Source organism: Podarcis cretensis (genome assembly GCF_951804945.1).
Source record: "Podarcis cretensis genome assembly, chromosome: 3".
Taxonomy (NCBI): Eukaryota; Metazoa; Chordata; class Lepidosauria; order Squamata; family Lacertidae; genus Podarcis; species Podarcis cretensis.
The window spans coordinates 90283237-90311165 of record NC_137172.1 but is presented as its reverse complement, the minus strand read 5'-3'; the positions used below and the strand labels follow the sequence as shown (position 1 = coordinate 90311165).

Sequence of the window (27929 nt, the reverse complement as noted above, 5' to 3'; positions counted from 1 at the left end):
CTACAGTATAATAAACTGCCTTAATTACCGTATTTTTCGCCCCATAGGGCACACCGGCCCATAGGGCGCACCTAGTTTTTTTGGGGGGGGAAATAAAGAAAAACATTTTTATTTCCCCCCCTCCAAGTGCGGGGCTGGGGCGGGGGAAGCCCGAGCTTCCCCTGACCCCAGCCCCCAGAACAGGCTGCTTTCCGCAAGCGTGAGAGAGCTGCGTGACTTCACGCAGCTCTCCCACGGCTAGTGGAGAGCTGCGTGAAGCCCAAAGCCTGGGGCGTGCTGAGCTCAGCGCGCCCCAGGCTTCGGGGTGCAGGCAGCTCTCTGCAAGCTGTGGGAGAGCTGTGTGAAGTCACGCAGCTCTCCCACAGCTTACGGATAGCTTCCTGAAGCCTGGAGAGCGAGAGGGGTCGGTGCGCACCGACCCCCCTCGCTCTCCAGGCTTCAGCGAAAGCCTGCATTCGCCCCATAGGACGCACACACATTTCCCCTTCATTTTTGGAGGGGAAAAAGTGTGTCCTATAGGGCGAAAAATACGGTATGTTGATTTTGATGGCACTAAATTATCCTAAAATTCTACTACTTAGATCTAATGGGAACTTGTGCCTTACCGTTGCAAGTGTTTCAGGGCATTATAAAACTCTATTCAACAGAACACTTTTTTCCATTTCCAATCAGTCCATGAAGTGAAATATACAAAGCATACTGCCCTTCATATTTGGCTTTCCCTTGCTTGTTCCCATAATAAAGATTTAATGGTAATATTTATAATCCTTCCATTTCTTTAAAAAACGTGAGAGCTGAAATGCACACGGGGATTTAAACTCTGGTAAACATGGTACAGGGCCTTTTCTCTCTCCATCCCACCCCATTGGACAAGCACCCTGCTTTTCATCAGCCCTGATTTCATTTTAATGCAATATTCAAATCTATTTGTTAAACTCACTGCAAACAGTGCCTCCTTGCTCAGAGGAGCTGTTTCTGAGCACCTGAAAATTACCCAACATCAAATATATTGCACAAAAGGCATTTGGGCTAATTGAAGCATCGGATGAGACAACTTTTTTTAAAAAAATCATCTCATTAGAATTTCTCATTAGCTTCAATGGTGACCTCTGGAAAGATAAACCTTTGTGCCAGGAAATGAGACATCTTGGCAAAGTCCCCTTCTTTTAGGAATAGGATGCAAAGTTGTTTCCAGGGCACACGTTCTGGAGAGTGTTATCTGCTGATCTCCCTGAAATGTCTCAAATGCAGCTGCAAGGTTTGCACGAAAAGGAGAAACAAATGCCAAACTCACCATCGTAGCAATATCCATGGAAGCAAGGGTTGGAGCTGCACTCGTTGACGTTGATCTCACAGCGTGGGCCTTCAAAGCCCTTCAGACACTGGCACTGGAATCCAAGGGGAAAGGCAGCCAAGTCCATCTCTTTCAGACACACAGCTCCGTTCTCACAGGGATTCCCTCCCTCACAGGGCCTGAATTCACAATTAAAACCTGGAAGGAAAAGAAAACAAAAGTTGGCACCATTTAACTAATAAACTGGTTGTTACCTATCCTGTGCCATATTGTATCCTAAGTTAACTAATTAAAGACACTTGGCACAAAATCTTTTCTAATACTTTTATCTCCCCCTCCTCATGCAAAAAATAAAATGAAATACAAATCCGGAAATTTCTTTGCTCTTCAGTTTTAGAAACAAGAAAGTAATTCTTTTCTCTGTAGCCTACGCATATAAAACTAATATGTACGGGTTGTTGTTTTTTAAATCTGATAAACAAACATTTAAACAGTGTCACAAACCAAGGCGCGCATTCCCATAGAAAGTAATGCAAAACAGATTAATTTGTTCCAGACTTTTAAAAACAACCCCTAAAACAGCAATTTAACATGAATTTTACTATCTAACAAGACCATTGATCCATAAAATGACAGCAATAATCAATGTACTGTACTATAAAATAAATAAGACAGTGTTTGTAGTCACAAAAACAAATTAACCAAAAAAGCCTCAAAAAGAAAAACGCAAAAACAAAAGCACCAAATACAGTGGTACCTTGGTTCTTGAACTTAATCCGTTCTGAAATGTTTGAAAACCAAGGTGCGACTTCTGATTGGTGTAGGCGCCCCAGAAACAATAGCCGACAGCCGTATCAGATGTTCGGCTTCTAAAAAACATTCGAAAACCAGAACACTCACTTCTGGGTTTTCAGCATTTGAGAACCAAAGCGTTTGAGTAGCAGGGTGTTTGAGAACCAAGGTACCACTATATGTCACATAGCTTGAGCAGTGTCTGTAACTCAGGAATGATGTACGTCCTTCTCCATTGGTTGTGTGTGTGGCTTTTGGTCCCAGTAATCTGATTGGCTCAGAAAGATACTTTGCCAAATTCCAACGTTTTCCTATGTAGAGTTTATGTACTTGAAATAGAGTTTATGTACTTGAAATTAATTTCCTGCTGAAACATGTATTTGCCTGTAAGTCTTAAAATATTATGGCTATCAACAATATTTTCTCCTTCCCTTTTGAGTTGTTATTAACTAGACATAGCTTAGAAAACCCTCTTAGTTGTGCTAAACTTGCAATCACATGAATGTTTTCCTGAGAACAAACGTCACCGAACACACTGGGACTTAATTCTAAGTAAACAATGCAAGTTACAGTACTTAGGTTTGTGCTGTAAGACTGCAATCCTATACATGCTTCCTGAAAGCAAATTCACTGAGCAAAAATTGTGTCCTCCCTAAAAGAGGGCATGTGTTGCAGTGAGACCTGGAGACTGATCTCCTGGTTGTGGGTGGGTCTACTGGATAGCCACAACACCAGATTGGTAGGTCCCTCGTTGCTGGGTTTAATCTGGCCAATAGGGTGCAGTCTAAATGGATCGAGGGACCTATTTATACCTATGCACGTCTCCCAGAGCTTCCTCTTTCGGCGCGTGCATCAGAAAACCCACCCACCTCTCCCTAATTTTAGGGCATTTTGTAATTGACCTTGCAATACCGTCGTGTGTCGTCTGTCATTGGGACAGGGGCATGGCAGGAATTTTCTCCACTTGGATGATTGGCTGTTGCCATCTGGGTTTCACCTGCCACGTAGCAAATCATCACAACTTGTAAGGTTGTGGATAGGCACTGGTTCACATAATAGGGATGGGAGAACAGTCTCACCATCCTTATGTGAAGGGTATTCTATTAAAGGAATCCAGGGACTCAACTTGGTTTGGTCAACCTCCGAGAGGGGGTTGTGCCCATGCCTGAGTCCAGGGGAGCATCTGGGGAGTGAACAGAGTCTGTTCCCAGGCTTTTCACCTGCCTCAGGTGTTCACCCTTGGCTGACCTATGATGGAGCTCTGGGTCAGCGCTACCTGCCAGGGTATAGGGAGCTAGTCGAACCAGAGCCTATGCAACCACTCACTTTTCTGTAATCAATAAAGCTGTGGCCTAAATTCTACCAAAAACCAAAACTAAAATTTGAGTCAAATGTGTTTTTATTTAGGGGGGAGGTCTCTGGGTCTGAACATGCAATGGAATAATCATGAACAAGATGTCTTTCATTCAGTGCTAATTCACCTATAATGCCTATTTTCGTATCTGTAGAGATTTATTGTAATTAATTTTACCCTCTCCTAGGGCTATGTTCACCCTTCCTTTTAGCTGGACCATTTTCCTTTAACAAGTGCATCTCAAGGTGGTTATAATACAATATACAATTAAAACAGTCAAATACTACCAAGCAGTCAAAAAATTATTGATCTTTTATAGCGTTAGACGCCAATAGCCACTGTGAATAGAAATGTTTTCATCATTTTTCTGAAATTGTACTGATCTTGGTACATGCCTTATTTCTGGGGGAAGGCTACCACAAAAAAGGCCCCTTTCCTGGACACAACCAGGTGGGCCTACATTAATGACCTTATTGACTGCATAGATCTGTTTAGAAGGTTTTCCTTCAGATAATCTGGCCCCAAGTTGTTTAGAGTAGCATTGCCTTTAAACAATGGTATTTTATGTCCTCAGACACTGTCACTAGTCAGTAACCTAGCCACCACATTGTGTATGAGCTGTAGTTTCCTGAGGACACAATATGCAGATTTTAGTGACTATGTAAGTCAGATAATATTGAATATATTTTAATATACAAACCTACATAGTTCTGCCTACCTGCGCAGTCCCCCTGAGTATGCAGACACCATTGAATTATTTTTTATATCCCCTGTGTGTTCCAAACTTAAACAATTGAGGCCACTCAAGTTCAGTGTTAGATGGAAACATCATGCCTCACAAGACAAAGGAATTTAGAGATACATGGTTGTACCCACTAGGATATGAACTACAATATTGATATTTCAAGGGAAATGAAAGTAAAAGATCTAATGAGATATGTCTAAAAACTTCAGTTTCCCCTCAGCTTTTTTATTGTACTTCTATCTTTAAAAAAAGAATCCTCAGCATCTCTGTGATTTATGAGTTACATGAAATAAGTAAATTAGATTTTCACTTTAGTCAGAAAGCATAATGCAATAGAAAAAAAGAAGAAGAATCAAAGCACTCCTGGTGGATAAAAACCTAATTAAAAAGAAGCTGACACACTCCCTGGTGAACTCTGTTTGTTATTATTTAGCAAAATAATTTTAATAGGGAAAAAAGTTAATGCTGCCAAATCTCTAGGTACTATTTATTACCGGAATACTATTATCTTCATGTTCAATATTATCTCATATGATGCTTCTGTGAGACATTTTCCCCTTGTTTTATTACCTTTTATCACTTTTAAGGCTCCATCTGTACTATAAACTAAATGTGTTTTAGCATTATTGCCATGGGTTTCCCTCACGGAAGTCTGGGACGTGTAGTTTTATGATGGCACTTCTTAGATTCCTTGTTAGCAGCCCCATCACTCCCGACAGAAATACAATGTTTCGGATTTTTAGGGTGGGGTTCATGAGACATACACCTTTTAAAGTTCCTAGCAGATCCATGCTACAGGGAGAAGGTAGGGAACCTGCTGTATTCAGCCCCTACGAGTATGGCTAATGGACAGGGATGATGGGAGTTGTAGTCCAGTGTCCCCTTCCCTGGGGAATCACTTCCCAAAATACTACAAATACAACTGTTTAACCCTATATTTTGAAGAAAAGATACCATTCTTATACAGCATTGGTGTCCTCCCCCCCCATGCAGTATAGATTATAGATTAGAGGTCGAGAGTTTACATTTGTTATGAGCTGAAGGCTGAAGAGCTTTCTCTGCAAAGGCATCCCACTTGTGGAGCACACAGTTCCCTCCTTCCAGGACTCCAGGCCTTTAGACAAGCCTTCTCAATATGTTGGGTGTTATATGGTATCTGGATGTGCCAATATGTTTCTAACTGTATTTTATTGTTTTATTGTACTTTATGCACTGGTGACCCGCCCTGCTGATCATTTGTGCAAGATATAAATCCCATAAATATATATAGTTACCTGATTGAAAGACCTGCTTCTTGCATCTCAATTACGGCAGCGGGGCAACAAACCAATTATGTTGTCCATCCAAGGAAATAAAAAGATAAAGGGACCCCTGACCATTAGGTCCAGTCATGACTGACTCTGGGGTTGCAGCGCTCATCTCGCTTTATTGGCCGAGGGAGCCGGCGTACAGCTTCCAGGTCATGTGGCCAGCATGACTAAGTCGCTTCTGGCAAACCAGAGCAGTGCACAGAAACGCTGTTTATCTTCCTGCCGGAGCGTTACCTATTTATCTACTTGCACTTTGACGTGCTTTCGAACTGCTAGGTTGGCAGGAGCTGGGACCGAGCAACGGGAGCTCACCCCATCACGGGGATTCGAACTGCCAACCTTCTGATCGGCAAGCCCTAGGCTCTGTGGTTTAACCCACAGCATCATCCGCGTCCCTGCATCCAAGGAAATAGATGGATCCAATTAGCTTCCAGAACTAAGAGATTAACCCTACAACCCTATACATGCCAACAACATAAGTAAGTCCCATTGAGGACAATGAGAACTACTTCCAGGTAAGTGTGTATAGCAGAGGTAGGGAACCTATGTGGCCCTCCAGCTGTTCCTCAACTATAGTGCTTATCACTTGTGGTCATGCTAGCTGCAGGTGATGGGAGTTTGAGTCCAAAAACATCTGGAGGGTCAAAGATGTTCTCCACTGCTGGTGTATAGGACTACAGTGTCCAGAAGGACTTTAAAAAATCAACATGGGGTATAGGAGGCAGTGCTGGCCTGGTGGTAGAAGCCGAATAATCCTACTTTACTTGTATAGAAGAAAACAAGACTTTCATGCTCATATAACATAAGCCAAATAAATTATAGCCTTCAAGGAATAGAATGGATACCAATATGTGCAGCCATGACCAACCTCTAAAATCCTCTTGCAGCTTTCTACATTATAGGCCTGCAGTTAATATGCCTATCTAAATGTTTTTGCCCCTTTCCCCCACTTAATCAAAGCTTGTTCAGCACTGCAATTTCCCCACACCCACAGTTCCTTGCCTTATGATTTTGACAGGCTGCTTGGCCTCCTTTAATCTTCAGTCTTATCAGACTGTCAAACTCTTAAGCTTTTTAAAATCAACAGCTGAAGACCGCATACTATTCTGAAGGCTCACATATAGTAATTTATATTTCCCCCCTGACCTTCATGCTTATTTCATTCTCCTCAGGGGAGGGAAATATGAAGTAGCATAGAGCGATGTTAATAATGGTAGCTTAAGAACTTTCTTCTTCTTCAAAAAAAAAGTAGAATAACAGATTCTGCCTCTATTTTGTATAATAATATTATACCTTGCACAGTTCCTAATTACACCTACTTTGTTTTATTTGTAATGTATATGAGTAAGAGATTATCCAGGGGTCAAATGACTGTTCTGTGATAGTGTTGGGGAATGAGAAAACCCCCGATGCTATTAGGTGATTGAATTAGTGAAGTATCAAAAACAGCAGGACTCAAATTGCTATCAACCGCTGCTGTACAGTCTTAACTGGAAGCAGATGCTTGTTTTAAGGAAACCAGATGACATTTGCCACAAACAGCAATAATAAATGCTTAGTTTTCACTGAGATGGTAAACCTTTGCCTGGGCTATACAGTGGTACCTCTGGTTAAGAACTTAATTTGTTCTGGAGGTCCATTCTTAACCTGAAACCATTCTTAACCTGAGGACCACTTTAACTAATGGGGCCTCCCACTGCTGCCGCGCAATTTCTGTCCTCATCCTGAGGTAAAGTTCTTAATCCGAGGTACTACTTCCAGGGTAGTGGAATCTGTAACCCGAAGTGTTTGTAACCCGAGGTGTTTGTATCCTGAGGTGTTTCCAACCTGAGGTACCACTGTACAACTTTAGATTTTAGGTGGGGATCACATGAAGGGACGCTTCCTTATACAGCCCCATCATCGCTATGTGCCTTTAAAAATGAGTTTATTAGGGAGAAGCATTCTAGACTGTTTCTCCTGATACACTAGTTTTTGTGCACAGGGATATTTCTTGTACGCAGGAACATTCAGCATGGCTTGAGATCCTGCACACATACCTCCAATATACAAAAAGGGAATGCAAGTGCTGGTTCTCAGTGTCTTCAGGATCAGATCAGTGAGACGAGCTGCCTCAAAGTCCCTTTAGGACCTGCTCCTTTGGGAGGAAGAGGAGTGGACACTTGAAGTCAATTCTGGGGGCCCTTTTAATTTTCTCCCTTTCTAAAAGATGTTGCCATTCAGCTCTGCCCAGCAGCTGTTCCTGTACTGGCCTGATAGAGTAAAAGTGGAAAGGAAGCTGCACAGCCAGCGATAACCTGTCCACCTTTTCTTCTAGCTTGTGCTCTGCTGGAGAACTGCTTGGGGTTATGTCAGGTTTCTAGTCCCAGAAAAAAATCCTTCTTCTTTTTTGGAGCTTCAAACACAGTGCAAAGCTTCCTGCGTGTGGTTTTGGCTCTGTGAAATGGAGCCAAGGGGGCTGGGAATCATAATCCTTGGCAGGGGGTCTTGTGGGGTTGGGAAGGCCCTGTGTCAGCTGTTTCCAGAGAGATCTGAGCACCAAAGCAATCAAGAGCGAAGGGTAAACAGCTGATCTCTTTCCTGCTGTGCAGTGACCCTGTATGAGTCAGCTTCACAGAACTTCTTTTAAAAAATATGACGCTCCCTGAACTACGTCTCTGTGGGGAATTTCCGCACTGCACCCAAAATGACAGACACTGTCACTTCCCTCTTTACTCTGCTTGCATCAAGTGCTATAATTTCTCCTGCAACTGTTTGTTTTTAAAGCACTATCTTTATCAATCCAGCAGCACTAACACATGGCAAAAGGACTGGCTATCCTTGGGAATTTTCACTAGATAACACTGGGAATACTTCACAGATTCAATTAAATACATCCCCCCTCCTTTATGTGTACATGTCAAGCACAAATACACACAAATACATAAACGCATCTGTAAGTATGTCCCAGCACACACAATGTGGCATTTCTCTTCATGAGAAATCAGGAAATTTGGTGTCCAAGGACAGTCATAAAAAGAAACGTTTCTGGAACAGAATACATTGACCAAATACGTGTGTGAAATTTCACAACTTCAGATACGCTCCCGCTTGCATGACAGAGTAAGCTATGCAAAACTGTCACTGAACAGAAGTGTTGCCTTTTTTATATTTTTAAGTGTTAACTGTCATAAAAGCTCTTTTAGTTTTTCTTCAGGGAGAGTGGCATTTAAAGTCATTTTCCATTTATATTTTCTCCAGTGGCCAAGGTTGGGGTGGGGTGGCAGGGAATATAAATCATATTTTTGTACAATTTAAAAATAGCAGCAAACTTCAGCAAAGGAACATTTCCCCTCCCCCATTTCCCAAATGTTCCCCGTGTTTGCACTCCATCATGTCTGGTATCACAATAGTTGTGTCCCCATACCTCCCATTTTCTGTTCCTGTCACTGCATTTCTAATAACAAAGCTAAAAGGTTTTTCAAGGTTACTGTGAATCACCTCAAGGTTTTATGGGGGGAAATCTAATGAAAATTATTGCGTGGGATTTTTTTTCTTGCCTATTACAATGCCACTGAAAGATGTTGACTAATGTCACACACAGCTGAGACTTTGTAACTACTTGAAGAGAGGGCTGTGATTTGTGAGGAAAAGCATTGACTTTCCCAATGATGGGCTGTTAGCACCTCTAAAGCAAATGACCACAATTATTTCTATTTGTCTGCATATAAGAAATCTACATCATAATTTCTAATCAATCTCCATTTCAGCCTAGTAGCTTTAAATAATGGATTTTCTGGAATGCATCACTAATACTATGCCCATGAGAACTGTAGGAAATAACAGCTAAACATGTAAGGTAGAATTTTATTTGCTTTTGATGTGAAATTTTCAAACTAAATACTAGAAAAAAGCCCTTACAATTTGCTTTTTATAACTTTGGCTGAATATTGTAAAATGATTTCTGATGACTTTGACAAAGGCTAAAATCAGCTTTAAACTTGCTATCAGTTGCAACCATTGGATGATTTGTTCTATTAGTGTTGTGCCAAAACCATTCTCCAATTTCTTTAATGTTTTCTTTCGTGTCTTTTCTTATCACGTGCCCCTGCACTTCTAGTGCCTAGTTCTCCCCCTCCTTGATTTGGATGATCATAAACGCTTCCCCCCATCCTTGGTGGGGTGTGTGTGATTTAGTCTGGATACTGTTGTCAGCTTTCCTCCCCCAAATCAGTTTAAAAGCAGCTGTGCCACCTTTTTATTTTAAGTGCCAACAGTCTGTTTCCATCCTGATTCAGGTGGAGCCTATCCTTTTTGTATAGGCCTCGCTTGTACCAAAATTTCCTCAGTGTCTAACAAGCCCAGACCCCTTCTCCTCATCCTCTCATTCACTCAGCTGTGACTATCTAGTCAGCCCTGCCTGGAACAGACAGTATTTCAGAAAAATCTTCCTGGAATTTCATGGCTTTCAACCTCCTACCTAGTAACTTAAATTTTACTTCCCAAACCACATGACAATATGTTCCCATGTTAGTGGTGCCAACATGTACCTCAACTACAGACTCCTCTCCAGCGCTATCTACCAGGCTGTCTAGACTATTTGTTGACATCTGCAATCATTGCACCAGGAAGGCAGTCTGCATGCACATCACAAACCAAGTTATCCAAAGATTCACTCACTACTAGGAGACACTCACTCCTGTTTCCTCAGCACAGGAGGGTAACATTATAATGTAAACAGTCACCCCCTAATTCAGGGCCCACTGTTGAGTGCACATTCCTTCAAGTAAGCAGAAGGAGCTTTGGATAAAAAAACTGCTCCTTGCAATTTTTCAAAGCTCTAAAATATTCCATGGAAAGGGCATTTTTGCCATGCTTCATGGTGGAGATCAAATTATGTGAATTGTTTTCCTCCACAAAATGAGTGAGGAACATGAGCTCCCTTCCCCCCTCCCCTCAAAAAACCTGTGGTTGGAAAAAGCAGCTCTTAGCACCTTCAGCACAGACCCCAGAGAGTCACAAATCAATAACATTAACAAGGCCATGCAGTCATGCCAAATACAAACAGGACACACTCTTTGACACCATGCAGAAAGAACAGAAATTGTATGCCATACCTGTGTAAAGTTCTGGAGGGGGGGAGGAGGGGGAAAAACAGATGTGAAATACCAAATTATTCCAAGAAACAAACACGTCTGAAGAAAATCTCTCTCTCTCTCTGTATAATGAACCAAATTTGCACCCATTGCTGATTATTTCATGGTTCATAGTGTTTCTTTAAGAGACAGTTTACAGTATGAGAGTGTTTGGGTCAAATTGAGAGTACAGTGTACATATTTAGAGACGGACTTAAGCTAGTCATGTCAGGTGAGTTCTCTGAGTCCGCTCTGAGCACGATTTCGTAAGATACCATCCATCATTAAGAATAAACTTACAAGGCCCCACATCTTGTAAAATCCATGGTCACTAATCCAGGATAGCCATTTCTCCCAATCAAACTGTGAACTGGACTTTACTGATGAATACAGTATTTGGAAGATGCACATACAAATTCATTAGGAAAGCAGAAATCTCAAGAGTTGCTGTGATATATATATATATATATATATATATATATATATATATATATATTACACATTGTGTGTTTATTCTGATGATACATAATGGCTTGAATTTAGAATCAATGCAGAAATGGCACTGATATGTATTCACACACATACCGGTTTGTAATCCACTTTGTTGTAACATGGAGTTTCTTTTAAGAAACTAGATGAGCAAATGCCTCAGAACTGAGGGAAATATATCTACACTGAAGCCTACCTTATGATGACAGCCTATATTTTTAATAATTATTATATTGTTAATAGTTTAGATATCACAGGGTTCTCCCCTATGGGTGCTTCTCATGTATGCAAACACTTTGCATAATTCACACTTTGCAAAATTCACTTGATGTTGCTTTCATCAAAATGCTAGTCTGTACTCTCCCCATCTCCCAATTTAATCCAAGAAAAGTCCTATGGCTGGTAGGCAACAGATTTGTTCCGGATCTTCACTTGCACAACAGAACTTGTGTCCCTCTTCTCTTCAGGAGCATTCTCTCCACAAATATTCTCCAGTGGGTTGGAGGGAGACCCATAATAGGTTTCAGGGAATGCACAAGATATGGAGGGGGGGAGTTACGTTGTGCAAGCAGAAATTCTTGAACTGATGAAACAAAAATTAGATTATTATTATTATTATTATTATTATTATTATTATTACTTAAAAAAACACTATTGTCAATGACCTGTTTGTAACCCATTTACAATATTAAGCCCCCCTCTGGAAACATCCAAAGTGGGCATTTTGTTGTTGTTTCACCATTATCATAAAATGATATTGGGGCCACCATAAGCTTATTACATCACTTGTTAATTTGCCCTAATAGTTTCACTATGCTACGTTGCATGAAAGGTTGGTCCTTAAAAATGTTGGCCATTATTAGAGATAATTTGGAGCTCCCAGTAGGGGTGTTTGACTGCTATTCTCTCAAATATCAACTAGGGAACCCAATACATTCAGGAAACATTAGCTGGATTAATGGAACAGCATCTTGGTGATCAAGGTGAGAGAGGGGACTGAATTCATTATCATTACTATGTCAGATTTTCCCAGAAATGGGGGGTATGTGGCCCTTCAAATGTTTTTGGACTACAACTGCCACTATCCCCAGCAGTACTGACTAGGACTGATGGGAACTGTACTCCAACAACACCTGGAGGGCTTCTCTGTGCCTGCCATTTGTTAATTAAATGATATAACCAGCTGATGTTTTCCTATCTTTCTTTGACTGAAGGTACATCATACCAGAGCCACCTTCATGGATGACAAATCCTGTATGAAGGGCAAGACGGATATAGCCACCTGGGAATCTTAGCTTAACTTTTCTTAAAAACCAGGGGTTTATTTCACATTAACATGCATGGACTAATTTTATATAAAAATATTGGAGTGGAGTCCCTGCGTGGATATTTGATCCTCCTTGTAACTCATGCTCCCTGTTGTCCTTCAGCCCTATGCCCAGTCCAATTTTACACGCTTTCAACCTTGGCTGAAGTATTTTGTGAGAGCCCAAAGGTTACTAAGATGGTAATTAAGCAAATCAAAATGCCCATGAACAGATTTTGGCATGTCTGTTCCTGACAAATCAGGCCTGGGTCATGGCAAATTTCAGCGGTGCGATTGAAGTTATGTCATGCTTAGGACCTGAAGGCTATTCAACAGACATAGACAAACTCGGCCCTCCAGATGTTTTGGGACTACAATTCCCATCATCCCTGACCACTGGTCCTGTTAGATAGGGATGATGGGAGTTGTAGGCCAAAAACATCTGGAGGGCCGAGTTTGCCTATTCCTGCTATTCAACATCCAAATGGATTTAACAAAATCATTTGGTGATGCTGCACCAAGACCTACAGCAACCAGAGATAAAGTGTTTTAAATTGGGAGATATTGCTTTCATATTTCAGGAGAGTCTCAGATCTGAGAGATATTTGTGTTATGATAGCAGCAACTCTCCATTGAGCCATATCACAAAATGTGTAGTCTGTGATCACTGAAAGCTAATTGTTCATTTGGTCCATTATCTTTACTCTCCTGCCTCGCCTCTGTCACAAGCACTTAAAAACCTTTTACTTATAATCCAATTTCTAATTACCACTACCCATAATAGTATCCTATACTGAAAACTCTTCTTATTATTCTACTTATTCTCCATTTCCCCCTCTGAGCTGCTCTTGTTGACTTACCTTTCTTTACAAAATGTTTAATGGTCAATTACAAATTCAGCTTTAATCTTATTTGGTATATATTTGGGGACATGTCATTGGGGCTGCAACAAACAGGAACACATTGTCTTTTAATTGAAGCACAGCAAAAAATAAATAAATGACTGAGTCACGAAACATTTTGGATCAAAGAACAGTTTTCTTTGTCTGACATCATGGAAATAATTAAAAGAATATTACCTCAAATCACTCAACCATTCTGCACTTGCTGAATGTTAAAGAATACTGTACTAGGTTGTATTCAGACATGAACATGCTATGAATCTTTGTCTCCTTTCAGTAACCAAAATGGCTACTAGAACAGAAAAATTGTTCCAGGTGTGATCTGCCTTACATAGAGAAAATTTATACTTCTCAATTTTACCATACCCCAGATATACTGGATTTGCTGATACATTAGTCATGTACTTTTCATTTCATACTTGATGCTGCATTCTTCTTCTTAAACCCTACTGTGGCTTTGTAGCCATTTGCTGCATTACCTGTGTGGGATAGCCAGCCTCATATAACCATCATGCTTAAGTCTTATTAATACATGAAGAAGTTAGTGCCACAGAATAAGCTGTCCCGCCATGCTTAGCTATGCCTACTTCCCCTCACCTGTGGAGGAACTAGGTAATCAGGCCTATTGTTATCGCCCAGTCTGCTTGAAAAGCTCAACATGTGAAGAGGTAAGTTGGTTGCTCAAGCTTAGCTGCATGGCTCTAACAAGCCTGTCTTGAGTTTCTATACAAATAATTTAAGCACTTTCACCAATTTACAGCTAAGCCAAATGTTATTGCCTGCACAACTTTTCTGACAGGTGTATGGCAAAGTGCATGAACCTGACCTTTGAACAGTTTATAGGTAAACCATTTTTTAACTTACCAAATGTGTGGTCTTTTCTTATGCTGGGGGAAGAGGGAAGTTTTGAAATTCACAAGGGCAACTTTAAAAGCCCATATTTCCACACTTTATTTGCTGCATATGTTTTTAAATCTCTGTTGGGGGTTCTCTCACCACACAGTACTTGCCCCAAATCTGGATCTTGGCATCCAGGAATTAACCTTTCATGCTTATTTTTTTCCTTAAAGGAACAGCCTGGCCATTTGACACATTTTAGTTGCTCAGGACTTCAGAACCTATCACTATTACTAGCTGAAGATCACCAGGTGTTCTGGAGGTGCATTGTGTTTACATCTCTGTGTCATTAGGACTAAGATACGCCTGAATGCATTCGTGTTTTGCATATTCCTTTTTCATGGTGAATTAATTGCATGAGTTAGGCTGACATTGGAGGGGTTTGTTTATGCAGGCCCCAGTTCAAGTTGAATATGCAATGGAGTGGAGCAGTGAGATCAGTGCTCACTCCTGAGCCCCACTACATATAAAAATTACATGCTGGGGGAGCATGCGCACACTGGTGCTGTGCAACTTGAAAAGGCTAGTTATCAAGAGAGAAGAGTTCTGTCTAATGGAGAAAAACTGAAGCAATTTTGAGTTTGGGGGGGAAGGTGGACAGACTGAAAACCAATGCATAGACAAGAAAACTGAGAGAATGGAAGATTTATAAAATATGGTCTCTGGAAATATCATCAAGATATCCTTAAAGAAAGAAGCAACAAACGTGAAGGAGAAGAAAAAGAAGAAGTAGAAGCAAGGGTGAGTGGCTTATATCCAGAGTGAGAGAGGCTAATTGCCCCCAAAGAAGTTCTGAAAAATGTGCACAGCTCAATTAGGAAGTCATTGGGTAGGAAAAAATGTACTTATTCCTTTTCTTCTTGTTGTTCAGAAGACTAAAGAAGGTGACAGGTTTATAACCCCATCATTTTCAAGGACATCTTCTTAGTCCTCTCTATAGAAATGATAAACTATGTTTATACAGATCTCCTTTAGGAAGGGGGAAGCACAGCAGTGCCCAGACAAAATTAGACAAGGAAGATTCTAAAATTTACAAACCATGGCATTCTGCTTAGATGGGTGAACGTTAAGATCTTTTATATAGCACAATGTATGACCCTAAAAATAGATACAACCAGGGGTTTTCTTCAGCCAGAACTCAGTTCCGGCACCTCTCAGGTGGGTGTCATTGCCACTATAAGAGAACAAGGGAAGTGTTTGTGGTGAGTTCCAGCACCTGTTTTCCTAGAAAAACAGCACTGGGTACAACCTCCTGATCTATGGTTAGGTGTGCTTTGTTTTCCAACTCTCAACAGGGGCTATGTGTTGCACCCAAAGGAACTTGAAAAGGCACTTTCATTTGGGCAAGGTAGCCCCCAATGATTTCCCCTGCTCCAACCTCGGTGTCTCATTCCAGGCCTTTCCTTAGTGCCCCCCCCCAAAAAAAACCCTAAAGAGAGTTTGGTTGGTACAGATGACTGCTAGTAGCCATTGATAGCTTTATCCTCCACAAATTTGCCTAATGATTTTTTAACCCCATCCAACTTGGTCCAGCTGATTTGGTTCTCTGTTTTCCCCTTTAAGGCTGAATTTCCACATGTTCAGATTGATGGCCAGGGCAACATCCTACTCATGAGTGAATATCCGGAAGGATGTTGACATTTGTCACCTCCTTAAGGAGGCGCCCTGTGTTTATTTTACTGCCTGCTGATTTTATATGATAGTTAAATTGATTTAATTTCATAGTTTTAATTGTATTTTAAAAGTACTGGGAGTTTGTTGGTTAGTCTTTGTTATGCATAACATTGATGAAACTGGTGCTATTATAGAACGGGTCCCCACACCCCAGAAAGGCACAAGGCCAAAAATATGCTAGTCGCAACTTTATTAACTTCAGCACATAAGGAACTGCAGCAAACAGGATTGCTTAACTCAATCCAAGCAGGCTGCCTGAGAGGGGAGGCTGATAGCAGCTTCTCTCCAGCCTCTCCTGTGCTTCTCCTGAGCACCGCATCAGTAAGTTAAATGGCCCATACCTTCCTTCCTTCCAAGAGGCCATGTGCTACCAAGATCCTCTCCTATGTTTGTTATGTTTGTTAGCATCTCTTCTAATAAATAACTGAACTCTTTCAGCAGATGAATAAACAAAGTTTATTTCACATTAGTCACAGCCTCAGAGATAATTGGCTGGTCACTTTTGAAGCTCGCTCTGAGAAAATAAAGGCCTAATAATGCTGCTCGGAAGAGTGAAATGAGTTCAGACAAGTGACAGAAATGCTTTCTAAAGTTAATTATGTTTACTTTCCCTTCTCCCTCGGTGTTCATTACCTTTAAATGGAGTCACACATTGGCAGTAGTAATTACCAGGTTGGTCAATGCAGGTGCCTCCATGCTTGCAAGGAAACGAAGCACATTCATCTATATCAGTTTCACAGTGCATACCTTTGAAAAGATAATTGAAGATGCAGCAATTTACTAAGACAGGCAGGTGTCAATTGATAATTGTTCAATTTGTACCTCAAAATTCCAGATCCATTCCATGCTGAGAATCTCCTCGAAATCAAACAAATAAGAACTTTACACACAGTATATTATTGTCAGAATCTATTTACTTCACACTCACGACTTAACATTCTCCCCTTGAATTATGGTGACATGTGCCTCTATACAGCTCTGCAAATTACTTCTCAGTATTCTGGGAATAAGCCCTTCTGCAACACATTTGACTTGTGAATGGGGAGGATTTAGCTCAAATGTGTAGTGAAGCTGCTTCTTATAGTGAACCCTGGCTCTATTCTGCCAGAGAACAAACTACTGTCTGGCCATTAAGTATGGCCCAAACCAGGCATAGGCAAACTCGGCCCTCCAGATGTTTTGAGACTACAATTCCCATCACCCCTGACCACTGGTCCTGCTATCTAGGGATCATGGGAGTTGTAGGCCAAAAACATCTGGAGGGCCGAGTTTGCCTATGCCTGGCCCAAACCATGTATGCTTATGGAAAAAAACATAAAGAGCACAGCATGCAAAACTTTGTTTCATTTCAGTGAAGGTTGCAAAGTGCCCTTGTAAAGTACTCGGGGAGCAATAGAGATGAAGATGAGAGGTTTTCATAAAAAGATTATTATTATTAAATTAAGAAAGTATAAAAAATAGCATTTTGATGGCTAACTTACCCAGAAATGGAAGGAGGGGAGATAAGGAGTGAGATGGCTGCAGGCCACAGAGGTTACATGGTCTGACTGTTTCAGTTTTTGAAGCCAGCATTCCGGACTAAGGGTTGGATCCAATGTTAGTCTTATTCAGAGTAGGCCCATGGGTATTAATAAGCATGGCAAATTTAGGTCCATTAATTTTTATGGGTACACTTTGCTTAAAACTTAGTTGGATGCAGGATGAGCCTATGATAGCAAGAATATTCTTTTGGAATCACTTGGGGCTATACTGTAAAGAACTTTCACCCATCTGGAAGTGCATGTCTGCTAACAAATGAGACTTGGAAGGTCCAGGTAGGTTGAGGAAGACTCAGGGAGCTTTAGAGAAACTCAGGAAACTCGTGGAGGTCAGTGAGAATAACAAAAGCAAGGGGATCGAGCAGGCTGCTGTGGCCCCTTAGCCCCCTCCATTCATTTATTAAATCATTTAATATTATTCTAATAAACAACATAAACATGCCCAAAGAGTGCTATGGTGTTCCTTTGATTCTATCAGGATCCAGAGTGTTAATTATCTCAGGAGGCCCCACAGCAATGTATGGAGGCTGAAGAGACTTTTGTCCTTTTCAATAGACAACTTCTATGGGAAACTTCAAGTGGATTTTATCCTGGCTATCTAGAACTTTCCGGCCTTCCTTTCCAGTCAAAATGAAGCCTTTTGAGCCAAGGTGCTCATGAACAAACATCAGAAAGGAGACAGATTAGTGCCCTCTGGCAACAGTGATCAAGCACATATTTATCATCCCTTTGCATAGATGTAGTCACGGTCCATTCTAGGCATGGCCCTGCTGTTTTTATTTTGGAAAGTTCACAGATGTGGCTGGCAATCCAGTTTCTCTGGAATGCAAGTGAACCATTAAGTTGGGGAAGATAAAGAGAAACAAGAAGGAAGCAGCAGCAAATCTTGAAGGCTACTCTTCCATAGAAAACAGGATCCATTACGGATGCCACTCACCTGTGAAGCCAGAAAGGCAGACACAGTCATATCCACCAATAAGGTCTGTACAAGTTGCATTATGGAGACAGGGGTCTGAGTGACATTCATTTATGTCGATTTCACAAAGTGTGCCTATAAAGTAGTGGAAGGAAAGAAGACAATATTTTGCAGCATCCAGACATTTAATCATGACTATGATTTTGTTTTGCATTTCCATGGAAAGCCACTTACTCCTCGGAACTTTCTGTCAGTAACGTTATTATACTTTCAACCTGTCGCTCTAAAGCATTATTCGAGATATTTCACTGGTTTACTAAGAAGGCACACAAAGAACAAAGTCTTCACTGACACAATTGATTCTCAAGACTCATGGCAGGCAATTTCCTTATCAATTTGTATCAATATAAAGGGAAGAGAAAAGAAATGACACAAATATAATAGACTGCATTTGCCGTGACATGAAGGGAAATCTTCCTTCTGTTCTTGATAAGCTAGTGAATGAATGCTCGCCGAAGTAAAAGGAGAAATTTCAAACGTTAAAAACACATTATACTAGTTAAAAACCTGAGAGAGTTTGTGGTATTATATGCTGAGGCATGGTTGGGGAATATTTTGCCCTCCTGATGTTGCTGAACTACAACTCCCAGCAGCCTCAGCAAGCACAGCTGATGGCCAGGGATGATAGGAGCTGTAGTTCAGCAACATCTGGCAGGCCAAAGCCCCCAGCCTTGTTTTGGGTGTGCATTTTAGGACACAGAACTCTATTATTATTATTATTATTATTATTATTATTATTATTATTATTGCATTGTATGAAATTATACAATGCAACATTAACAACAATTTTTTTAAAAACTGACAATTACAACAACCAGGTGAGTTCTAAAATTATACACCTCAGCATTTCTCAACCTCTGGTATCTCCTTCCTCTCCAATGAAGCATCAATCACTCTCTGGTCCCAACCAGTCAACCCACCAATGGCTAGTTCTAAGAAGCCAGGATGGGCAAGGGTCAGGGAGGCAGATGGGTGACCACACTTCTTCAAACAGATTCTCCATATCCTCAGGCTGTCATAATCTAAACTGATTCAGTATAGGCTGAAGAGACAGTGCTATAGACACCTCCACTGGACCTCTAGCATTTCTTCCTTCAGTTAGTATCCTTTGTTGATCCCTTTGCTATATCTTCTCCTTCATTCTCAAGCTCACGACAGGACAACGGGTGACAACAGAGGTGCTTATACATCTCATGACCTGAGGCAAGCATTGGGATCATGCCCACTAGCTACACCCTTCCATATTTAAATAAAGCTAGCATTTGTTTCACATATTTATCAGCAGGAGATAACCAAAGCACTCAACTGAAGTAACCAGGTAACTGAAAGAGCCGCTATTGTTAATTTTTACAGTAATATATTATGATTTGTGAATACAGTTATTTTTAGGATTTGAGATAGATGAAATGATTCTACATTTCTAGCTTTGGATGAAGTTAATGGCACAATCCTATTCCCACTTACTTGAGCAAACACAAAGGGATTTACTTCTGAATTAAACATGCACTGGGATGTGCATAAATCTCTTAGATATGATTATTTGTATCCACTGCATTTTAAAGGCTGATAATGTTCTGCTTACCTTGAAATCCATCAGAACACTGGCAGCTGAAGGCATTAAGCTGTTCGACACACGTAGCACCATTGTGGCAGGGGCCACTTAGGCACTCATCCATTTCTGTCTCACAGTTATTCCCTTGAAATAAGTGAAGAGGACATTTTTGAGAAATTCTTCATAGGGCAGCTCAAATGGAAACAACAAAATCAAATGTATAAGTGAATACGGGTCTTAATTTCCATGCAAAGGATCCTACCTTTGACATAAAGGTAACCAACATCAGGCAACATTACCTCATGAAGACAGAACGCTCACATTTTCCATACAAATTGCTATAAATTTTCAACTCCTTTTAGTATTCAGTTCTCTGAGGGCAATTTGAGGAAGAAGTCCCCAGTCGGTCAACTTGATCTAATATTATGCTGAAGTTCCAGTCTTTAGCCACCCAAAGTTAAGCATATACTTCACTCTCACACAGAGCTCATGCACATGCTTACTTGCAATGCTCTTTACACCTATCGGATAAAAGTCCATAGAGCAAAGCTGCAAAAGTGAACAAGGCTAGATTGTGCTTACTGTTTTGATTGCTAGTTTTAATTCTGTTCTGAAGTATTTTAATTGCTGTTTTTAACTAGTTTGCTTTTTTACTCTGCATTAAATAATTATAATTTTAAATGTTGTAAGCTGCCTAGAATCCCAACATGGAAGAAAGGTGAGATATAAATATATTAAACGAATAGTTAAGATATAATACTGTTTAGACTGAGTGGTGCTGAAGCTTAACTGTGTCTATTTTGTTGTGTTGGGCTTGTTTCGAAGTCCCCCCCCCCCCAAGTTCCCCTTAATAAAGCAGAGGAATGATGTATGTTTCTTGAGGTGATCATAGTGATTTATTGAGCCAAGAAAACATTTGCTTTCAGCAGTTTCTTTCATGGGTAAATGCAGACCCATTAGAGGTATTTAGAATGAAATTCTTTTAGAACCTAGAATTTGAAAATATAAAAGCTTTCCCATTGAAATTAATATTCTAAAAGAAAGATGTTGGTCAATTATAAAAGGAGTAATCACCCCTTAGCAATCTGAAAGTATATTTTAAGGTCAGCTCTAAGAGTTGTAATCATGGTGGGCATGACTGCTTACCTCTCTGCAATCAAAGGGAATGGCTCAAGCATTTTAAACCCTAATTTTAATGAGAGAGAATGAAGCATGTGCTTAACTTTCAAATTTGGCTTAAGACTAACAATGTCATTCAATATGTACTTACCCAGGAGTAAATCCTGCTGTGGTCTAACTATATAAGTATAACAGTTCAGGACTGCAATACCTCATGGACTCACCCCTCCATATGAACCTACCCAGACCCTGAGATTCATCTGAAGCCCTTCTTTGTGTGCTCCCTCCACGAGAGGTCCAGAGGGTGGCAACATGAGTATGGCCCTTTTCTGCAGTGTTTTCCCCCTAGGAAGTTCAGGTGGTGTCTTCATTCATTTATGCCCCAGGAGAAAATCAGCCTGTGCCTGATTAACATCCGATACCCTTTTAAATGTGTCTGGAAGGGAGGATTATTCTTATTTTTATTATGTATTTTGTGTTTTTATATTGTATTTTTATGCTGCAAACTGCCCTGAGATCTCTGGATGAAGGGTGGGATACAAATTTAATAAATGTATTAATATATATTTAATTATTAATATATATTTCAGCACCACTGAATTCAATAGGGACTTACTCCCAGGTAAGTTGTGTTAGAGTTTCAGCAAGTATTTATTTTAGAAGAGAACGATAAACCCTTTTCCTCCCAAGGGATGACTTTTTCTGTAGAAGCATGATTTACAACATCAAAATCTGGTGTTGAGTAATACAAGTTACTGAGACTACCAGAAATAATGCTTTAAAAAGCAAAACAAAACCATCAACTATAGTTACAACACAGATGCTTAACCAACTGACCTGTGTGACTATTTCTACATATGTATATATATGTGTGTGTGTGTGTGTGTGTGTGTGTGAAAATCTACAAATATATATTAAAAAATCACATTGGCTGTCTACTTTAAATGTACACTTTTTGGTGTCATTATGATTTTATTTGGAAGTGGTGAACAATGACTCCACATCTAACAAAAGCCAGGATAATTGGTTTTCTGCCAAAATTCTGATATTGAATTTCCAACACGAACTACAGTGGTACCTCGGGTTACAGATGCTTCAGGTTACAGACTCCGCTAACCCAGAAATAGTACCTCAGGTTAAGAACTTTGCTTCAGGATGAGAACAGAAATCGCGTGGCGGAGGCGCAGTGGCAGCGGGAGGCCCCATTAGCTAAAGTGGTACCTCAGGTTAAGAACAGTTTCAGGTTAAGAATGGACCTCCAGAACAAATTAAGTTCTTAACCCGAGATACCAGTGTACTATCTAAATGCAGTCTCCTGTTAAAATCACCCTTGTAAGTTTTGATTTCCAAGTAGCTACATCCAGCAAGCATGTTAGGTTTCACAGCAGCACTTTACAGTTTGCAGTAATCAATTATATTGAAGCACAAGTAGACAGTGAAAAGAAAACTCCAGTGGCCAGGTATACTAGGTCATGTGGTCCTCCTCCTTGACTTCTGATTGACAGGATAGCAAACTGATACAGGGAAAGGAATGAGTATTATGCATTTCCAGTTACAAGGGAATTGTGAAAGATAATCCTGAAGGCAGAGTGATGGAGAGTGGAGACAAGGAGAATTCTGCTGCAGATATTGCTGTGTCTCCTCTTCCTAATATCCAGGTCAAGCGAAGCCCTGGTTAACTGCTGGTTTGAACTTATCCTCCTATGGTCCGACCTACCCCCCTTAATCAGTGCATAGATGAATAGACAGTTCACATTAAGATCCCATGGGTTATTTTAAAATTCTCATATAATTTTAGCCAATCTCTCATGATGTGCTATGTGCGGTTTGGTACTAGAGAACAAATGCCAGCTCTGTAACAGGGATCTAATTTAGACACCGAGCAAGTTCTCAACCAAAAGGCTGAGCAACACTTACAATCCATCCAACCAACTCTATGAGCCAAGGGATGCCACTATTTTTATTTGTGAAATTCTTATGGCCCTTTCATAAAGGGCCTTCTCATACAAATCGTAGTGACTATATATTTATTTAAGTCCCACTACGTATGTGTTTATGCAGTTAGCACCTTCACATAATCCCTGCTGGTTTAGGAATCCAACAGCAGATTCTTGCATAAATGATCGTGCAGGAACCACAGGCGTATGAAGTGAGCCATATAGGACCGATAGACAACAAACTGACAAAATACTAGCTGCTATGCAGCACTTTGGGGGAAGGGGTCTGCTTAATGAATTTAAAGTACAGTATCTTTAGAGCCAAACCTACCTATAAAACCAGGTGCACAGAAACAACGATAACCATCAAATCCATCTTCACAGAGACTGAAAGCGCCACAAGGTCGTGACAAGCAGCCACCAATAGGTGTTTCACACAGCTTACCAGTAAAACCTGTCGAACAGAGAAATAAAGTGAATAAGCAAAGATTACTGCAGAAAAGTCTTGTAAATATATATAATGTGTATATATATATATATATATATATATATATATATATATATATATGTATATATATATAACGTTTCCACAAAGTAAATAAAAAAAACCCTACTAACATTATTTCTCGAACCCCACTGAGTTCAATGAGGGTTACTTCCAGGTAAGTGGGATGGCAGCAGAAGGATTCTTGACATCTTCATTTTTTGTTTGATCTAAAAACATGTATTATGGTGCTTGATGACTTTTTAAAAAAAAATTACTAGAAAGCAATTGTTTTGTTTAGGTAGAAAAGTAGCTTGTTCAAACGGACAGAATAAGCTCCTCAATTTAAATCAAGAATCCTTGAAGAACAAGGGGCTGCAGAGATGGAACCAGTCTCTTCTCTAGATCCTGAAGCGATGTGACAAGTTAGCACAGTCTTATAAAAGATCTGAAATGTACACTTCCAACAGTGCAGTTCTGTATGTGTCTACACAGAAGTAAGCCCTACCAAGTTTTATGGTACTTATTCACAGGTAAGTAAACATAGCATTGACTTTTTGCTTTAATTATTTTCAAAGCAAATGTGCCGACAACTTACTGAGCAATTCTGGCACATCAGAATAGTTTTCTGAGGAAGGAGCGGGGTTAAGAACTCTTACATTAGATGCCCAAAGGCATGCAATTCCTTGAATTCCGGAAAATCTCGACACCGTCACCACTGTCAGCAGCGGAGTTTATTAACGTTTAAACTTCTGTAAAGAATCTTATTTACAGGGCTACTGTTTGAAGAAGGAAATGTTGATGTAAGCAGAACAAGAATGTGAAAGCTTTGAAAATAAGTGTCCATTACAATTCTGTAAGCACAAGCAAAAACACTGATTTTATACTGCCTCTTGAATGTCATTTCTGTTCTTCGCTTTATTTTTAAACAATACAAGTAACACAAATAACAAGATTGAGAGTGAAAGCGAAACATTGTGATCAGTATGCCAGTGGAGGCTATTAGAGGTGCCTATCAGCACCAATTATAAATGAGCTTGGTTAAAAGAACTTCTCTGCAGCCATTTCTGTTGTGTTCCTTAAGTGTCCGTATGTGGACATGTGTCCTTTAAACTCAACATGTCATAATTTTATAATACTAGCTACCTTTCTTTTAAAGCCAGCCCAATAACCCCTTAATGCTTGTGCAATATGAATGACATCAAAAATGAATAATTAGCATTATAATAAAGTTGGTTATTTTCTAGCAATGGGACAGTTTTATTTTTCTATTAACTATCTCTGACAGTTCTCAAACTGCTGTTATCACATTTGGTAACGTGGTAAGTTAAAACAGTCATCTGAAGCAAGAACTCTTGATACACAAATTAAGAACATGCTAGAGAAATGCCTTTCATTAAGAGAGGCTAGCTTGTATGTTGCAGGTTCCCGAAAGACTGGGGAGATTCATCAAAACAGTTTTTTGCGCCTTCTTGCCTGATTAAGGTTGCAATCCTATGCACACTTCCCTAGGAGCAGGTCCTACTGAACTAGCAAGAATTACTTTGCAGTAGACATTCAAGAAACTGTAAATTGGGGGATGCAGAACTCCCCTATGCCTGGAAGTCTGTAGAATGCAGTTCACTGCGGCCACCACTACTTGGCTGCATCCCTAAAGAAAGTCAGTGGTCCAGATTCTTAATGTATTAGAGGTGGTTTTATTTACAGAGCAGAGAGGGAAATGCATTCTGCAGATGCTCAGAGTTTTCTGTAGCATACACTTTTTCTTTTGAGAATCTAAATTCTTGTGAAGCACAGAGAAAGATCAAAGGGCAGTTGTTGTTGTTTAGTCGTTTAGTCGTGTCCGACTCTTCGTGACCCCATGGACCAGAGCACGCCAGGCACTCCTGTCTTCCACTGCCTCCCGCAGTTTGGTCAGACTCATGTTTGTAGCTTCGAGAACACTGTCCAACCATCTTGTCCTCTGTCGTCCCCTTCTCCTTGTGCCCTCCATCTTTCCCAACATCAGGGTCTTTTCCAGGGAGTCTTCTCTTTTCATTAGGTGGCCAAAGTACTGGAGCCTCAGCTTCACGATCTGTCCTTCCAGTGAGCACTCAGGGCTGATTTCCTTAAGAATGGATACGTTTGATCTTCTTGCGGTCCATGGGACTCTCAAGAGTCTCCTCCAGCACCATAGTTCAAAAGCATCAATTCTTCGGCGATCAGCCTTCTTGATGGTCCAGCTCTCACTTCCATACATCACTACTGGGAAAACCATGGCTTTAACTATACGGACCTTTGTTGGCAAGGTGATGTCTCTGCTTTTTAAGACGCTGTCTAGGTTTGCCATCGCCTTTCTCCCAAGGAGCAGGCGTCTTTTAATTTCGTGACTGCTGTCACCATCTGCAGTGATCATGGAGCCCAAGAAAGTAAAATCTCTCACTGCCTCCATTTCTTCCCCTTCTATTTGCCAGGAGGTGATGGGACCAGTGGCCATGATCTTCGTTTTTTTGATGTTGAGCTTCAGACCATATTTTGCGCTCTCCTCTTTCACCCTCATTAAAAGGTTCTTTAATTCCTCCTCACTTTCTGCCATCAAGGTTGTGTCATCTGCATATCTGAGGTTGTTGATATTTCTTCCGGCAATCTTAATTCCGGCTAGGGATTCATCCAGCCCTGCCTTTCGCATGATGAATTCTGCATATAAGTTAAATAAGCAGGGAGACAATATGCAGCCTTGCCGTACTCCTTTCCCAATTTTGAACCAATCAGTTGTTCCATATCCAGTTCTAACTGTAGCTTCTTGTCCCACATAGAGGGGAGTTCTCGGTCCACATACTGCTTAAGCCTGCCTTGTAGAATTTTAAGCATAACCTTGCTAGCGTGTGAAATGAGTGCAATTGTGCGGTAGTTGGAGCATTCTTTGGCACTGCCCTTCTTTGGGATTGGGATGTAGACTGATCTTCTGCAATCCTCAGGCCACTGCTGAGTTTTCCAAATTTGCTGGCATATTGAGTGTAGCACCTTAACAGCATCATCTTTTAAAATTTTAAATAGTTCAGCTGGAATATCATCACTTCCACTGGCCTTGTTATTTGCAGTGCTTTCTAAGGCCCATTTGACTTCACTCTCCAGGATGTCTGGCTCAAGGTCAGCAACCACACTACCTGGGGTGTACGAGCCATCCATATCTTTCTGGTATAATTCCTCTGTGTATTCTTGCCACCTCTTCTTGATGTCTTCTGCTTCTGTTAGGTCCTTACCACTTTTGTCCTTTATTATGGTAATCTTTGTACGAAATGTTCCTTTCATATCTCCAATTTTCTTGAACAGATCTCTGGTTCTTCCCATTCTGTTGTTTTCCTCCATTTCTTTGCATTGCTCGTTTAAGAAGGCCTTCTTGTCTCTCCTTGCTATTTTTTGGAAATCTGCATTCAATTTCCTGTATCTTTCACTATCTCCCTCGCATTTTGCTTGCCTTCTCTCCTCTGCTATTTGTAAGGCCTCGTTGGACAGCCACTTTGCTTTCTTGCATTTCCTTTTCATTGGGATGGTTTTTGTTGCTGCCTCCTGTATAATGTTGCAAGCCTCCACCCATAGTTCTTCAGGCACTCTGTCCAACAAATCTAAATCCTTAAACCTGTTCCTCACTTCCACTGTGTATTCATAAGGGATTTGATTCAGATTGTATCTTACCGGCCCAGTGGTTTTTCCTACTTTCTTCAGTTTAAGCTTGAATTTTGCTATAAGAAGCTGATGATCTGAGCCACAGTCAGCTCCAGGTCTTGTTTTTGCTGAATGTATAGAGCTTCTCCATCTTTGGCTGCAGAGAATATAATCAATCTGATTACGATGCTGCCCATCTGGTGATGTCCACGTGTAGAGTCGTCTCTTGTGTTGTTGGAAAAGCGTGTTTGTGATGACCAGTTTGTTCTCTTGACAGAACTCTATTAGCCTTTGCCCTGCTTCGTTTTGATCTCCAAGGCCAAACTTACCAGTTGTTCCTTTTATCTCTTGATTCCCTACTTTAGCATTCCAATCCCCTATAATGAGAAGAACATCCTTCTTTGGTGTCACTTCTATAAGGTCCTACTTATAAGGTCAAACGTGATCCACCTGGAGGAGGAACCGGCAAGCCACTCCAGTATCCCTGCCAAGAAAACTCCATGGACAAAGACAACAGGCATATAAAAGTTATGACACTGGAAGATGAGCCCCTCAGGTCGGAAGGTGTCCAACATGCTACTGGGGAAGAGCGGAGGACAAGTACAAGTAGATCCAGAGCTGATGAAGTGGCTGGGCCAAAGCCGAAAGGATGCTCAGTTGCGGATATGCATGGAAGCGAAAGGAAAGTCCAATGCTGTAAAGAAAAATATTGCATAGGAACCTGGAATGTAAGAACCATGAACCTGGGTAAGTTGGATGTGGTCAAAAATGAGATGGCAAGAATAAATATTGACATCCTGG

General features: G+C 40.7%; 1 protein-coding gene across 4 annotated transcripts in view; it reads right to left on the bottom strand.

Annotated features, from left to right (window-relative positions):
• Positions 1-27929, bottom strand: part of EYS (eyes shut homolog) — a 490906-nt gene that overhangs the window by 448582 nt on the left and 14395 nt on the right. For all 4 annotated transcript variants that reach the window (XM_079970286.1, XM_079970287.1, XM_079970288.1 and 1 more), the window contains 5 exons: positions 23331-23453; positions 19974-20087; positions 18353-18466; positions 16511-16624; positions 1295-1492 (listed from right to left, as the gene is read on the bottom strand). In XM_079970286.1, the coding sequence (XP_079826412.1) occupies positions 1295-1492; positions 16511-16624; positions 18353-18466; positions 19974-20087; positions 23331-23453 (663 nt within the window). The remainder of the gene's footprint in view (positions 1-1294; positions 1493-16510; positions 16625-18352; positions 18467-19973; positions 20088-23330; positions 23454-27929) is intronic.